Source organism: Leiobunum rupestre, chromosome 9 (assembly GCF_980474605.1).
Source record: "Leiobunum rupestre chromosome 9, qqLeiRupe1.1.hap1, whole genome shotgun sequence".
Lineage (NCBI taxonomy): Eukaryota > Metazoa > Arthropoda > Arachnida > Opiliones > Sclerosomatidae > Leiobunum > Leiobunum rupestre.
The window spans coordinates 38330217-38343408 of record NC_143392.1 but is presented as its reverse complement, the minus strand read 5'-3'; the positions used below and the strand labels follow the sequence as shown (position 1 = coordinate 38343408).

At 38.8% G+C, this 13192-nt stretch overlaps 1 protein-coding gene across 1 annotated transcript; it reads right to left on the bottom strand.

The window, feature by feature from the left end:
- Window positions 1-2848: 2848 nt before the first annotated feature.
- On the bottom strand, window positions 2849-8311 carry LOC149927395 (single-strand DNA endonuclease ASTE1-like). The gene is made up of 2 exons (XM_090159106.1): window positions 8199-8311; window positions 2849-4698 (listed from the first exon to the last, which is right to left on the bottom strand). The coding sequence occupies exon 2, from the start codon at window positions 4677-4679 to the stop codon at window positions 2973-2975; it is 1707 nt and encodes a 568-aa protein (XP_090015232.1). The 5' UTR covers window positions 4680-4698; window positions 8199-8311; the 3' UTR covers window positions 2849-2972.
- Between the last annotated feature and the right edge of the window lie 4881 nt (window positions 8312-13192).

Genomic DNA, 13192 nt, shown 5'->3' with positions numbered 1-13192 from the left:
GCATGCTTAAGTCACGATTTTCAAGTTTGCGTTAAAACCGCGCGTACTAAGCTTATACTGAGGGGTTAAAAATCTGTACATCGATTACAGATATATGAAACTCTATTCAGCCTTTGGTTATGTTAAGTCTGTAATCAGTTAAGTAAAAGCTTTTGCACGAATAAAGCTACAGGCTTTAATACCAATAAATCTTTTATTGACACGTTTATTTTACAATCTCAAAAGGATTTGTGTACTCATTTCAATTGGAATAATAATGTCGAGATTGATCTGACGTCTCATCTATTTTGACTTGATTAAAATCCTTGGATTTATTAATGCAACATCTATCATTGATAATGAGTGTAACTCTTTACCCTCTATTATTAAAGCTAAGTCGGCAATCGGTAGCTTTAAAGCGCGTCTTCAATCCTTAAATTTGATTTTCTAAAATTTAAATGCAGTACTTTACTTTCAAAATTGATTGATGCCATAAAATGAAAAAAATCGTATAAAATGATTTCTCCGCGTCACGAGCTTAACCAGACTATTTAGTACTACCAAGAATGTATTTATTTACATTCTTGGTACTACAAATTCCAAAATCTATATCTACTCCAGCGGCTGTTCTCTATCTTCGATAACTATAGCTAGTGAGTAGTGACGTGAAAAAACATTTACACGTGACCTCCCATATTTTAAAGAAACACCTATTATCAAAAGTAGCATAAGTGTGTTAGAACGGTATACTAGTTAATGAGAGTTTGTCGCAAAGTAAAAAAGGGAAACGAAGGGGATCGGAAAATACGTCATCAAAATTGAGGTACTCCAGCGCCGCCGAGTGAGGCGTTTTAGAACGTATGTCTACGGGCGAGTAAATCGAAGAGAGAAAATAACGCCAGACTATAGACTAAATATATAGTTGCTAGTACTATTCCAACTAGTAGGTTATGTAGTCTATAGTGTGACTAGGTCTCGCTAGAAATTTTAATAGGCACGAAGGTACAGCTGACACACTTTTGGGTCTTATGCCACTTTTGCTATTATTGTATGTGCATTTAAAACATATGCAGAGCTTCAAGATGGCTAAATATCTAAAGACACTATTTATTTTGAGGACTCTGCCGATAATGATTAAAATGTTTTTGTACTTAAATAATTGTACTTGAATAATTCAAAACATAAATATGAATTTAATTTAAATTTCGATTTTATAAGTTATAGAAGAAACGTCGCATAATTCGACATGTATTTAAATACTGTTTAAGTTTACTTTTTTTAAGCTGGTTACCTCGATTTGTTTACAAAGTCCATTTTAGTTTCACATCGAATATATATTCGAAGTGACACTATTGTTATGGACGGAATGTCGTTAAGTGTTGTATGTTTGTTTGTCGTCGGCGTCGTGGAAAGCGACGACATGGTAGATGGAGCTACACATCGAGCAGTTAGTTTGGCGGGAAGTTTGAATTATTGCAGTTAGTTTGAATTAGACAATTTCTTTCGATATGCTAGAATAGGATTATAATTGGCGAGTGGAGGGAAGTTTGAATAAGACAATTTCTTTCGATATTCTAGAATAGGATATTATAATAGGAATATTTCTCGACGTTGTAAATTAATTATGATTACTTATTTTCTAAGCTATATCAATAATTAAAAGAAAATAAAAATGTAATAGGATAGTTTGGCGGGATGTTTGAATTAGACAATTTCTTTGGCGGGAAGTTTGAATTAGACAATTTCTTTCGATATGTTATAATAGGAATATTTTTCACCGATGTAAATTAATTATATTGGATTATTATTGCACGTCGTAAGACATCAAAGGTAGCTTAACTATTTAACCTTTGATACTTTGCGTCGATGTGAAACTAATATTCCGGCTGGGCTGACTTGTTTACCTATCACACGAATCCAAACCTTAATGTTCGCGTTTCCTTGCTGCTTGGGTTTGCACTTGTTGCAGCCTACTTCCAGGGGCTACTAGGCCACTTTTCGAAGCTATATTTTCACTAATCGTAGGAAAATGGGAAAACAACAGGCATACTTCTCAACTCACCCCGTACAACTCTTTAAAATTTTTGCATAACCTTTTGACAACACTCTGTATAATACGCATTTTTCGATAATTCAGCTTTCGCGTACGATAATATACAATAATTTTGATTTCAAAAGTTTAAAGTCAGTATTTCACACAAAATGTAATAGTATTATACCTACTCCCCGCATTCGAGCGCCTGCTGTTCCCTATTCAAAGGTTATCCTGGGCTAAAACTGAAACTAAAACCATTTTTCTATTAGTGTTGAGAAAACTAGACAATTGTAACTTTGAATTCAGTCGAAGAAATATAGAAAAAGAACGTTTTTGTTCGCATGGACACGGGGAAAAGATTAAGATGGGGAGGACCATTGAAAATATAGCGAAGGACTAAATTTTTGCAAGTCATGACGATATTAAGTGCAGGGCCGTAAGACAGTAAAAACACGGATGGAACGCAGCCAATACGTTCAAATATTAATTTCAGGAGGTGCAATCTGCTAGCAGAAGTCTGGAATACCCTTATAATGGGCTACACTAAGCTTGACGCGCAAGGTTTAGGTTTTATCTCCATAAATGCACATTTCAGTTTTAAATATTGTAAATAGTTCATGAAAATTTAATATTTGCCGTTATTTACCGCAGTACTGAAATAGAAAAAAGGCAAAAAAAACAAAACTAATCTAATAGTTGATGATGATCAATTGATTATTCACTTAGGTCGAAGTGAAGTATCCAGAAAATGTCTATCCAATGATAACAAATCATATCACCAAAATAGAATCTTAATATAGAAGCTTTTATTAAAAATTATTTTCCTAACTCGGAATTGATACATGCTTTAAAATATAACACCGTTTTGTTCCAAACTGTGGAATTAAAATACAGCTCTGAGCGTCTTACTTATGCAACAGTAAATAATTATACTATTATTAAAAGTTTAGATATACTCTTAAATAAAATCTTTCGCGAAACGAAAGAAAAAATCGCAACTAGATCCATGACCCAAGAGTTCCGAGACGAACTGGTCGGGTGACGGTTGCATCCTCAACACACGGGTCAAATTGTAGATGAAAGTCCCGCTTAGACATTCGCGGAACTTGGGAATTGGTAAGGGGTTCCCCAGAAGTTGGTTCAAGTTGAAGGCATTACGGCAACAAACGTGGTATTCGTTGTAGCGATGCACGATGTCCGACAGGAAAACGCCATTCGCGCGTCGAACTGCATTCGAATATTTGGATAATCGCTCGTCCGCTCTAATCAAATCTTTCGACAAACCGGATTGATTTGCCATTGAGAGAACCGTTCCGTCCAGTAATGGTCGTATCAGCCCAAGTAGAATTAACGAACAAAGCGAAGCGTTGATGAACTCTTCACTAATTGGTAGAGTCGTGTTCTTCTTGAAAAAATGAAGAACCGCGATAGGCAACTGCAAAGTCGATGGGAATATATCAAGATCCATATCCGGACATTCCAAACTCTGCATCAAAAATGGACGCCTTCTAATCATATCCATATTGGGAAGTTCGATTAAAGATGGTACAATCATTTGGTCGCACGTCACTTCAATTCGGTTAGAAACGAGTTGCCAATTTCTATGATCATCCTCTTGCACGACATAGCTTTCGAATCCGTCCACGTTTAACACAATCTTGTAGATGGCCAATCTAATTTTTGCCGCGCAAGTGTGACAACTTGGAGATGTCGGTTCACCGATTATAGGATAATTTCTTACTCGGCGGTTGCAGATTGCGCTTAACAAGTTCGGGTCCAAATCTGACAAACTCAATTTTTTTAAAAACCACAAGGGAGGGATATTCCCACCTTTAGATTTAACCTTCTTGTTTAACGTACGTGATACCAAAATGTTCGGATTTAGCAAATAACCCACTAGGGCCGAACTGTGTTTTAAGTAATTTCCCTTCACTTCTTCGATCATTTCAAGTACTTCTTTGCGGTAACCAACTTTGACGCTGACTAGCACTAGATTTAAAACTTCGTGGTAAGTTTGAGTTTCTATCCAAGACAATAGACCCACTATTTTCGTATGCCCAAAGTTTCTGGGGTTGTAAATAATTCTTTTATTTTGATAATTATCTACACTTATCGTCTCGAAAAAGTCTTCTAACACTTCGGGTGGAATGTAATCGCTGCCCAACAACGCCACGCACATCGGTATAAGGTCTTTGCTTAAACCAGGAAAATGTTCCAACAAGTGTGTCAGGAAATAGAGCTTGCATCGCATGAAAGATTGCGGGTTACCTTCCAGGTCAATGGTGTGGGTTATATCACCTAAGGAACTGATTCTGACAAAGCCTCCGTGAAGTTCGAAGAAGTAAAATTCGCTGTCGTCGCTTAGTATGGGGCATCGAAAGTAGTTCGCAATGACTACGATCTCTTCGTCCGCCTCGAATTCCGCCTGCAGGACAGAGATGCCTTCTTCTTTAAGAACTTCGATAAACACCAACTTGGCGAGGCGAGGTGAAATCAACTTTTGGTTTTCGTCGTGTACCCCTGTCCGAGAGATTTCATGGGCTGCTCGGATACGTTCCGTCATGCGCTTTATCAGCAGTGCATTCTTTCGATTGGTGGGATCTGCTCCACCATCGAGTATGACGATTGGAATAATGTTGCATTTGCGCAGATTCAAGAAAAACATCCTTACCAACTTGGAGAATCTGTGGAAGGCAAGAAAGAGTTTTATAAACTAAAAGATTAAGTTGACAGTTTTTATATAGGCTCATTTATTTAACGATATTCGTTCATTTTGAAAACGCAACTAATTTCTAGTAAAAGCATGACTGTATTCGTTTCTACCATGAATGCCGAATTATATTTTACTCTTTGTACCATCTGGGAGGTAGGGTGGGCGCTGCAAAATCTACGTTGACCCATGAGTTTTTCTCAGTACAAAATCAGTTGATAAGAAAAGTAAAAACATGTTTGCTGTTAATATGTTTAAATATTTTCGTTCAATAGAAAAGATGCGTATTACACCTTTACGTAAATAAGTTCGAGCATCAAAACAATTTTTGAGCGGTAGAGCGTGAACATCGTCATAATAACAAAGCTCAGGCTCCTATCCGCGCGATTAGGGACCTACTACCTAATTTCCTGCTAGAATAAATAATAATTTAGCTAGGCTAGCTAATATCCAAAGCACTACACTAGGCCCAACACAGCTAGCGACCTTTAATGACATTAATTCAGGAATCCGGGTTAAATTGCGTAGGAGGGTGTTGGCAAGCCCTACATCATTTACATGCCACGCGAGCCAACAGCCCCCTACACTCACTATTATCGTTATGTCTACAAGTTTTTATGGAAATAGGAAACCGAAGAACTCGGGGAGAAACTTTTCAAACCAGTGGGGAGATAACTTGCAAATTCTACGTGGAAGAACTGTTCCGAGTTTTCACCAGTGACGGCGATTCCTAGGGGCTCTGGGGCTTGAGCCCCCACAGGGAAAATCCAAGGAGGGCAGAGCCCCCACAGAAAGGAAATTTATAATTTCACTGCCTTTATTTGGGTCCGAATTCCGTCTTTTTACCGAAGTTATTGTGAGATTGCAGATGCGAGTAGCATTAAGATGATATAAGCGTAAAATTGATTTCGATAGATTCGTCCAAGCAGAAAATCGCCTCGTCGTGTACCCTATTTTAGCTAAAATGCCTTCGTATGTGACCAAGAAAGGCCATGTAAGATATAAGAAAGAACGCTTTTAAAAAAATATAGCAATAAAAATTTAGAGCTGTACATTTTCTTGCTTAAGTTTTAAGTATATGAATCTTTGGATAAAATAATAATGGCCCCCACAGAAATGTTTTCCGATCGCCGCCGCTGGTTTTCACTCTGTGCCACAATCTGGGGTCGATCACGGCTCCTCCTGTTGCGAGGCGAAAGTGCTAACCATTATGCCACTCCACTACACTATAAGAAAACTTATAATGGTGAGAAATCCCTCAATGAATGGGCCAGTAGAAGGTCTTAATAGGCCATCCTCTCTCAGCCAATGATCGAAAATTTTCTTAGCTAGTTTAAAAATGTTCAGACAGTCATTTAAAAATAGGCTTCCAATATTTTTCCCTTTGAGCGACATCCGTTTCGCTCTAGTCTGTAGAATTCGCGAGTGCTGAGCTATTTATAACTTTGAATTGCCCCTCTATAGCCCAATAAAAACGAGGCTGGTGGTTCGAAAGTGAAACATTCGCTGAAGAGTAACATCTATAAACATTCATTTTCCAAAAGAGTTTCACCCCAAACGCGGCTTACCACATTCGCCGCGTGAGCTAAATAGTTAAATATCTTAAAACGTACAATATTAATAATTCTTTTCTAACGCGTTGAAGCGCACTTGCATTGTATTTGACCGATTATAAAGATAACCTCTTACACCAATTTAACAAGTCGGCCCAATTAAGTAGCAACATATTTAATTTACTATCACTACATATAATAACTTCAACTTTTCTTTTTTTTTAGCGTAGATGGAACAATACAGTCCAATAACCGCTATGCGACTAATCAGGGGTGAGATATGTATAAAGGCCACGCTAACGGGGGATACTTGGGGATAGGAACGGGACAACCGTGGCGGAAACATGACCATCACGCGTTGGGGGATTAATGGTTGTCCTCACATGGCCGTCCACATTATCTACCTCCAAGACGCAACGGATTACAGGAGTGAGCCAATACTCCTGTCCATAGCTACAACTATTTATTTCTTAAATTTGAAAATCAATTTTCCATGCTGTAATTGGCTATCTAGATGGCGTCCCAAAAATTGTCGAGATTTCGTCATCGATCACGAGGAAAAATCGCAGTGTTTCCCCCCGCAACCCCCAAGGAAACCGATTGAGTTTTTAACCCATCTAGCGGATAAAATCGTTACTACACATTCACCTATAAACAAAAATAGGGTTCGCAACGGATGTTTCGTCGACCGACAAGACCTGAAACATATACGAGTAATACTATAAACGTGCAACGAAACCAAATTATCATTAAAATCTTTTACTCGAATGTCATATTCCCAGAAAGATTCGGGTTTCAAATTTTTGCCGTAAGATTTCCGTCTCACTGCTAACAACCCACTTGCAAAGTATCCCAAAATGTTATTCAGCACATTTTGTTAGAGTACATGTATTTTGAAAGGGTGCATCCAGTAACGAAAATCGCTCGCGAATCAGCGCTTGCTGATTTCTGTTTAATTAATTTCTGTTGCAGCGTTCGGCCAAGATAGCCGCCAAAGATATCAGATTATTGTATACCTAAAAGATATGACTATTAAATCGTATTAACAGTTTGAATTGTTTTTATCGCCTTCAGTTTTTCCGAGATAATCTTCCTTGGCGTAACGTTTCGAAAAAACATTCACGGCACTCGGCAGTGAACGATAATAGCGATTATCTGCCTTCTAAATATACTATTGGAAAATAATATAATATAATTAATACTTTTACCATAATATTCTATTAGTATTGAATAAAATTACTTAACACATAAATCAACAAAATAATTTGAATGAAATGTAATTTATGTTATATATTCATATTATAAAATATAAAATAATTATTTAAAAATAAAATTTTAAAATATAATAATACTTTTGAATGTTTCGTATTCCGTTCAAGAGATAGCGCTCTAGACCTTAAATCGAGATGTAGCTTAAAATGGGGCGGGGTATCGGTATAATTAACAGGTCGCAAATCTGTTTTTGGACGTAGCCAGAAATTTGCAGCCTTGAGACCTTTATTCCGGTGTTCAAAATATTGGTACTCTCACTCTCTCAGAGCTCCGAGACTTGTATCAACCAAATATTTAAGCTAGACTTTTCTTATAGGAATCAGACTAGTACCCACAATTTGTATTAGGCCTCAAAGGGGCGTGAAATAGGCCCAAATTCACACTGCGCTTCGGGGCCTTAAGTGGTATAGACGCGCCTTTTGTAGATACGATAGAAACTAAATTTACATGTCGGTTACGATGAATTTCAATAGATTTTTCTTCAAGAAGCAGTGTAATGAAATTTAAAAGTCGCGAAAATCTAGGCCTACTTTCGTAAGAGTTCCATTTTTTTGTCTAATCGGAAAAAGTCCGTTTGAAGTTTTAAAACCTATATGTCGCTTTTTAACCTATGCGCGGAGCCAAAAGATCAAAATTGTGCAAAGCTTACTTATCATAATCGCCTCCATGCACGATATCCAAATCGCTCTTGAAATAAAACCGATTTAATAGGTTGTGTCCGTCGATTACAAGGCGAGTGTTTCGTAGTTTATGATGAGGGGACATTTCCTCATTTTGATCTATAAGCGAACTCAAACTGCGAATTCCCATTTTCACTAAAATAGGACTAACTCTAAAAGGTTCAGATCGCGGCCAAACTAAAAGAATAACATTCGATAGTACTCGCAACTCTCGTAATCAATGATCATCACTCTTGTTATCGCTTCCAGTAATACCTACATAGGTAAATTACCCACGATTAAAACCAAACTAAAACTAACAAGTTGGCCCAGGCCGTAATATTAGTTCCACATCAGTGTATTCGAGTGGGCAAACCCATACACCCTTAGTAGACACAGGTAGGCAAACTAATACAAAAACTGTTGAGGCTACGTGATTTCTTATCGTTAGATATATAAATAGCCATCCTAAGTTAAAGAGTGGATGCCGCCCACCATCAGGAAACGCGGGTGGGCAAACCAATACAAAAGCTGTTGAGGCCATCGATTTCCTATCGTTAGATAGACGGAAAGTATCAATTTAGGTGAAATAGGTAAGCAAAACACAACGAACATAATTCTTTTAAATTATTGGAATTAGTGGAAATATGATTTAAAGAAATTCTTAAACTGGGATTCAAATGTGTTTATTTTAGGAAATTTATATCAAACATTTGGGTAGTTTAGGCACCAAAAGTCATGTAAATTCGGAAATTCATAAAAAAATACCTATTATTGTAAATTTGCAGAACAGAAATTAATAGAATATGTCATTCTCGAATTTTATATTATCTCGGTGACTAAATTGGTATTTTCTCAGAGCTGATATTTAAGAATATGGCAAGACGGAGATTCTGTCCCCATGGTCGCATACTTTGCAGCTTAAAGGCCGACTACATATTTATTCGGTTTACTCTGTTTCTCACTGGAAGGTGGCTGCTTGCATAGCATAAGTGTCTTGCAGCGAGCCAGCTTCCAGTGAATGACAGAGTAAACCGAATAACTATGTAGTCGGCTTTTTTAAGCTTGACTGCTTTGGATTTTTTGGTCTCACTCTTTCACGTAGACGCGAGCGTAGACGATTCCAATCTTTTACTGTTATTGTTTTATCGAATGAGACCAACTTTTTCTTCGATCACTCTCCCTTTAAGGGGGTTGGTCTAAGGGGCGGAAATCAACGGCACTGCGTGCGCGTCAAAGAGTTCTATCGAATGAGACCAATTGTTTTTTTCGGTCTCTCTCCCTTTAAGGAGGCGGAAATTAACGGCACTGCGTGCCCATCGAAGAGTTCTATCTAATGAACCGAACTTGTTTTTTTCGGTCACTCTCCCTTTAAAGGGGTTGGTCGGAGGGGGCGGAAATTAACGGCACTGCGCGTTCTATCGTTTGATATAAAAAGTACCATCCTAAGTTAAAGAGTTGACTTTAACGTATTGTTATTCAAGGGGGGTCGAAATTTTTCCCACTGTTTACCTGACAGACCTGAAACTCAAGAGGGCTGCGTGACTGGATTGGTAAAGGTTTTGTAGATTATGCGGCCAGCAGCTATCTGGGTTCGAGTCCCGGCGTCGCCAATATAATAAATTATTTAAAAATAAATTATTGCCACGACAAACAAACAAACAAACTACAACACTTAACGACATTCCGTCCATAGTAATAGTCCCACTTCGATATACAGGGTGTCCACTAAAAAATGAACCAGGGCAAATATCTCAAAATCTGATTTAGGTACGATTTTGAAATTTTCAAGTCGTATAGAAGATGTAGGGGGAACCCTACTTCGAAAATGTCGATGACCTTGAACCATGTCTTCCAGGTCATCCAAAAACTAATTTGTGTCGAAAGCGAGGTTCGGGAGCTGATAACTTTAAAGATACTCGTGTTAGAGTACTAAAATTTGCTACACATCCTCATCAGGATTGAGGGTCTTTAGTTCAAAAATTGCAATGACCTTGAAACATGTCTTCAAGGTCATCCAAAAACTAACGCGAGAACCGGAAATGTTAGAAAGTTATAGAGGTTGGGGACAGTTAATCATTATCCATGTTTAAATTGATTTTTTCGGGAAAAAATTAAATAAAGAAATTTACTGGTTAATATTTCGGAAAATGATTAAAAACCATGTATTATTCGTAAAATTTGAGCTTTTTATCGAAAAAAACATGGTTTTTCCGATTAATTTTACAAATTTATCAAAAAATTTCCTCAAGGTCATCAAATTTTACAAACTTGAAAAACTCCCACCATAATGAGTTTGTCTAGCAAATTTCGATGTAACACGAATTGGTTTCGAGTTATGTGCGTTTTCTTTAAATTTTCATTTTAACGACCTTTGTGATTTTGAAAAACAGTTCCTCGACTTCCTTTAGGTCAAATTCGATCAAATCAAAGCTAATTAGACCTACAATGTGACGTGGAACACTTTTCTAATTGGAACCAACTTTCTAACACTTAAGGTTCTTGCGTTAGTTTTTGGATGACCTTGAAGACATGGTTCAAGGTCATTGAAATTTTTACACGTAAGACCCTTTATACTGATGAGAATGTATAGCAAATTTCAGTACTCTAACACGTGTATTTTTAGAGTTATCAGCTCCCGAACCTTGCTTTTGACACGTTATCAACTTAACGATCTTCTTGATTTTCATCTAGCATTTATCGGCTTTTTATTGGTCAAATCCGATCAAGTCAAAGCTATTTGTACTTAAAACGTCACGTGGAACACCTTTCTAATTGCAGCCAACTTTCTTGCACTTATGGTTCTCGAGTTAGTTTATGGATGACCTTGAAGACCTGGTTCAAGGTCATCGACATTTTCGCAGTAGGGTTCCCACTACACCATGTATACAACTTGAAACTTTCAAAATCGTACCTATAACAGATTTTGAGATATTCGCCCTGGTTCATTTTTTAGTGGACACCCTGTATATATACCGATGTGGAACTAAAAAGTAGCACATTGAATTGATTTAATGCCTAGAGCGCCATCTCTTGAACGGAATACAAAACATTCATAAGTATTATTATATTAGAAATATTTTAATTTTAAATAATTACTTAATATTTTATAATATTAATATATAACACAAATTACATTTCATTCAAATTATTTTGTTGATTTATGTGTTATTGAGCGGAGCGAGCGAAGCTCTAACTGCAGCGAATTCAATGGAAAAGATGCCGGTCGTGCGGTCTGTCAGTCGCATCGCTGTAGAGTTTTAGGGGGAACGTAAATGGAGGGGAGCTACAGCGACTTCAATGGAAAAGATGCCGGTCGTGCTGTCTGTCCGTCGAATCGCTGTAGAGTTTTAGGGGGTGCGTAAATGGATTAGAGCTACATCAACTTCACTGGAAAAGAAACCTTTCGTTCTGTCTGTCCGTCGCATCGCTGTAGAGTTTTAGGGGATGCGTAAATGGAGGAGAGCTACAGCAACTTCAATGGAAAAGATGCCGGTCGTTCTGTCTGTCCGTCACATCGCTGTAGAGTTTTAGGGGTGCGTAAATGGAGGGGAGCTACAGCAAATTCAATGGAAAAGATGCCGGTCATGCTGAATGTCCGTCGCATCGCTGTAAAGTTTTAGGGGGCGAGTAAATGGAGGGGAGCTACAACAACTTCAATGGAAAAGATGCCGGTCGTTCTGTCTGTCCGTCGCATCGCTTTAGAGATTAAGGGGATGCGTAAATGGAGGAGAGCTACAGCAACTTCAATGGAAAAGATGCCGGTTGTGCTGTATGTCCATCGCATCGCTGTAAAGTTTTAGTGGGAGCGTAAATGGAGGGGATCTACAGCTACTTCAATGGAAAAGATGCCGGTCATGCTGTCTGTCCGTCGCATCGCTGTAGAGTTTTAGGGGGCATGTAAAAGGAGGGGAGCTACAGCGACTTCAATGGAAAAGATGGCGGTCGTGCTGTCTGTCCGTCGAATCGCTGTAGAGTTTTAGGGGGCGCGTAAATGGAGGAGAGCTACAGCAACTTCAATGAAAAAGAAGCCTTTCGTTCTGTCTGTTCGTCGCATCGCTGTAGAGTTTTAGGGGGCGCGTAAATGGAGGAGAGCTACATGAACTTCACTGGAAAAGATGCCTTTCGTTCTGTCTGTTCGTCGCATCGCTGTAGAGTTTTAGGGGGCGCGTAAATGGAGGAGAGCTACAGCGACTTCAATGGAAAAGATGCCGGTCGTGCTGTCTGTCCGTCGCATTGCTGTAGAGTTTTAGGGTAGCGTAAATGGAGGAGAGCTACAGCAACTTCAATGGAAAAGATGCCGGTCGTTCTGTCTGTCCGTCGCATCGCTGTAGAGATTTAGGGGGCGCGTAAATGGAGGAGAGCTACATGAACTTCACTGGAAAAGATGCCTTTCGTTCTGTCTGTTCGTCGCATCGCTGTAGAGTTTTAGGGGGCGCGTAAATGGAGGAGAGATACAGCAACTTCAATGGAAAAGATGCCGGTCGTGCTGTCTGTCCGTCGCATTGCTGTAGAGTTTTAGGGGAGCGTAAATGGAGGAGAGCTACATGAACTTCAATGGAAAAGATGCCTTTCGTTCTGTCTGTTCGTCGCATCGCTGTAGAGTTTTAGGGGGCGCGTAAATGGAGGAGAGCTACAGCGACTTCAATGGAAAAGATGCCGGTCGTGCTGTCTGTCCGTCGAATCGCTGTAGAGTTTTAGGGGGCGCGTAAATGGATTAGAGCTACATCAACTTCAATGGAAAAGAAACCTTTCGTTCTGTCTGTCCGTCGCATCGCTGTAGAGTTTTAGGGGGCGCGTAAATGGAGGAGAGCTACAGCGACTTCAATGGAAAAGATGCCGGTCGTGCTGTCTGTCCGTCGAATCGCTGTAGAGTTTTAGGGGGCGCGTAAATGGATTAGAGCTACATCAACTTCAATGGAAAAGAAACCTTTCGTTCTGTCTGTCCGTCGCATCTTTGTAGAGTTTTAGGGGGCGCGTAAAT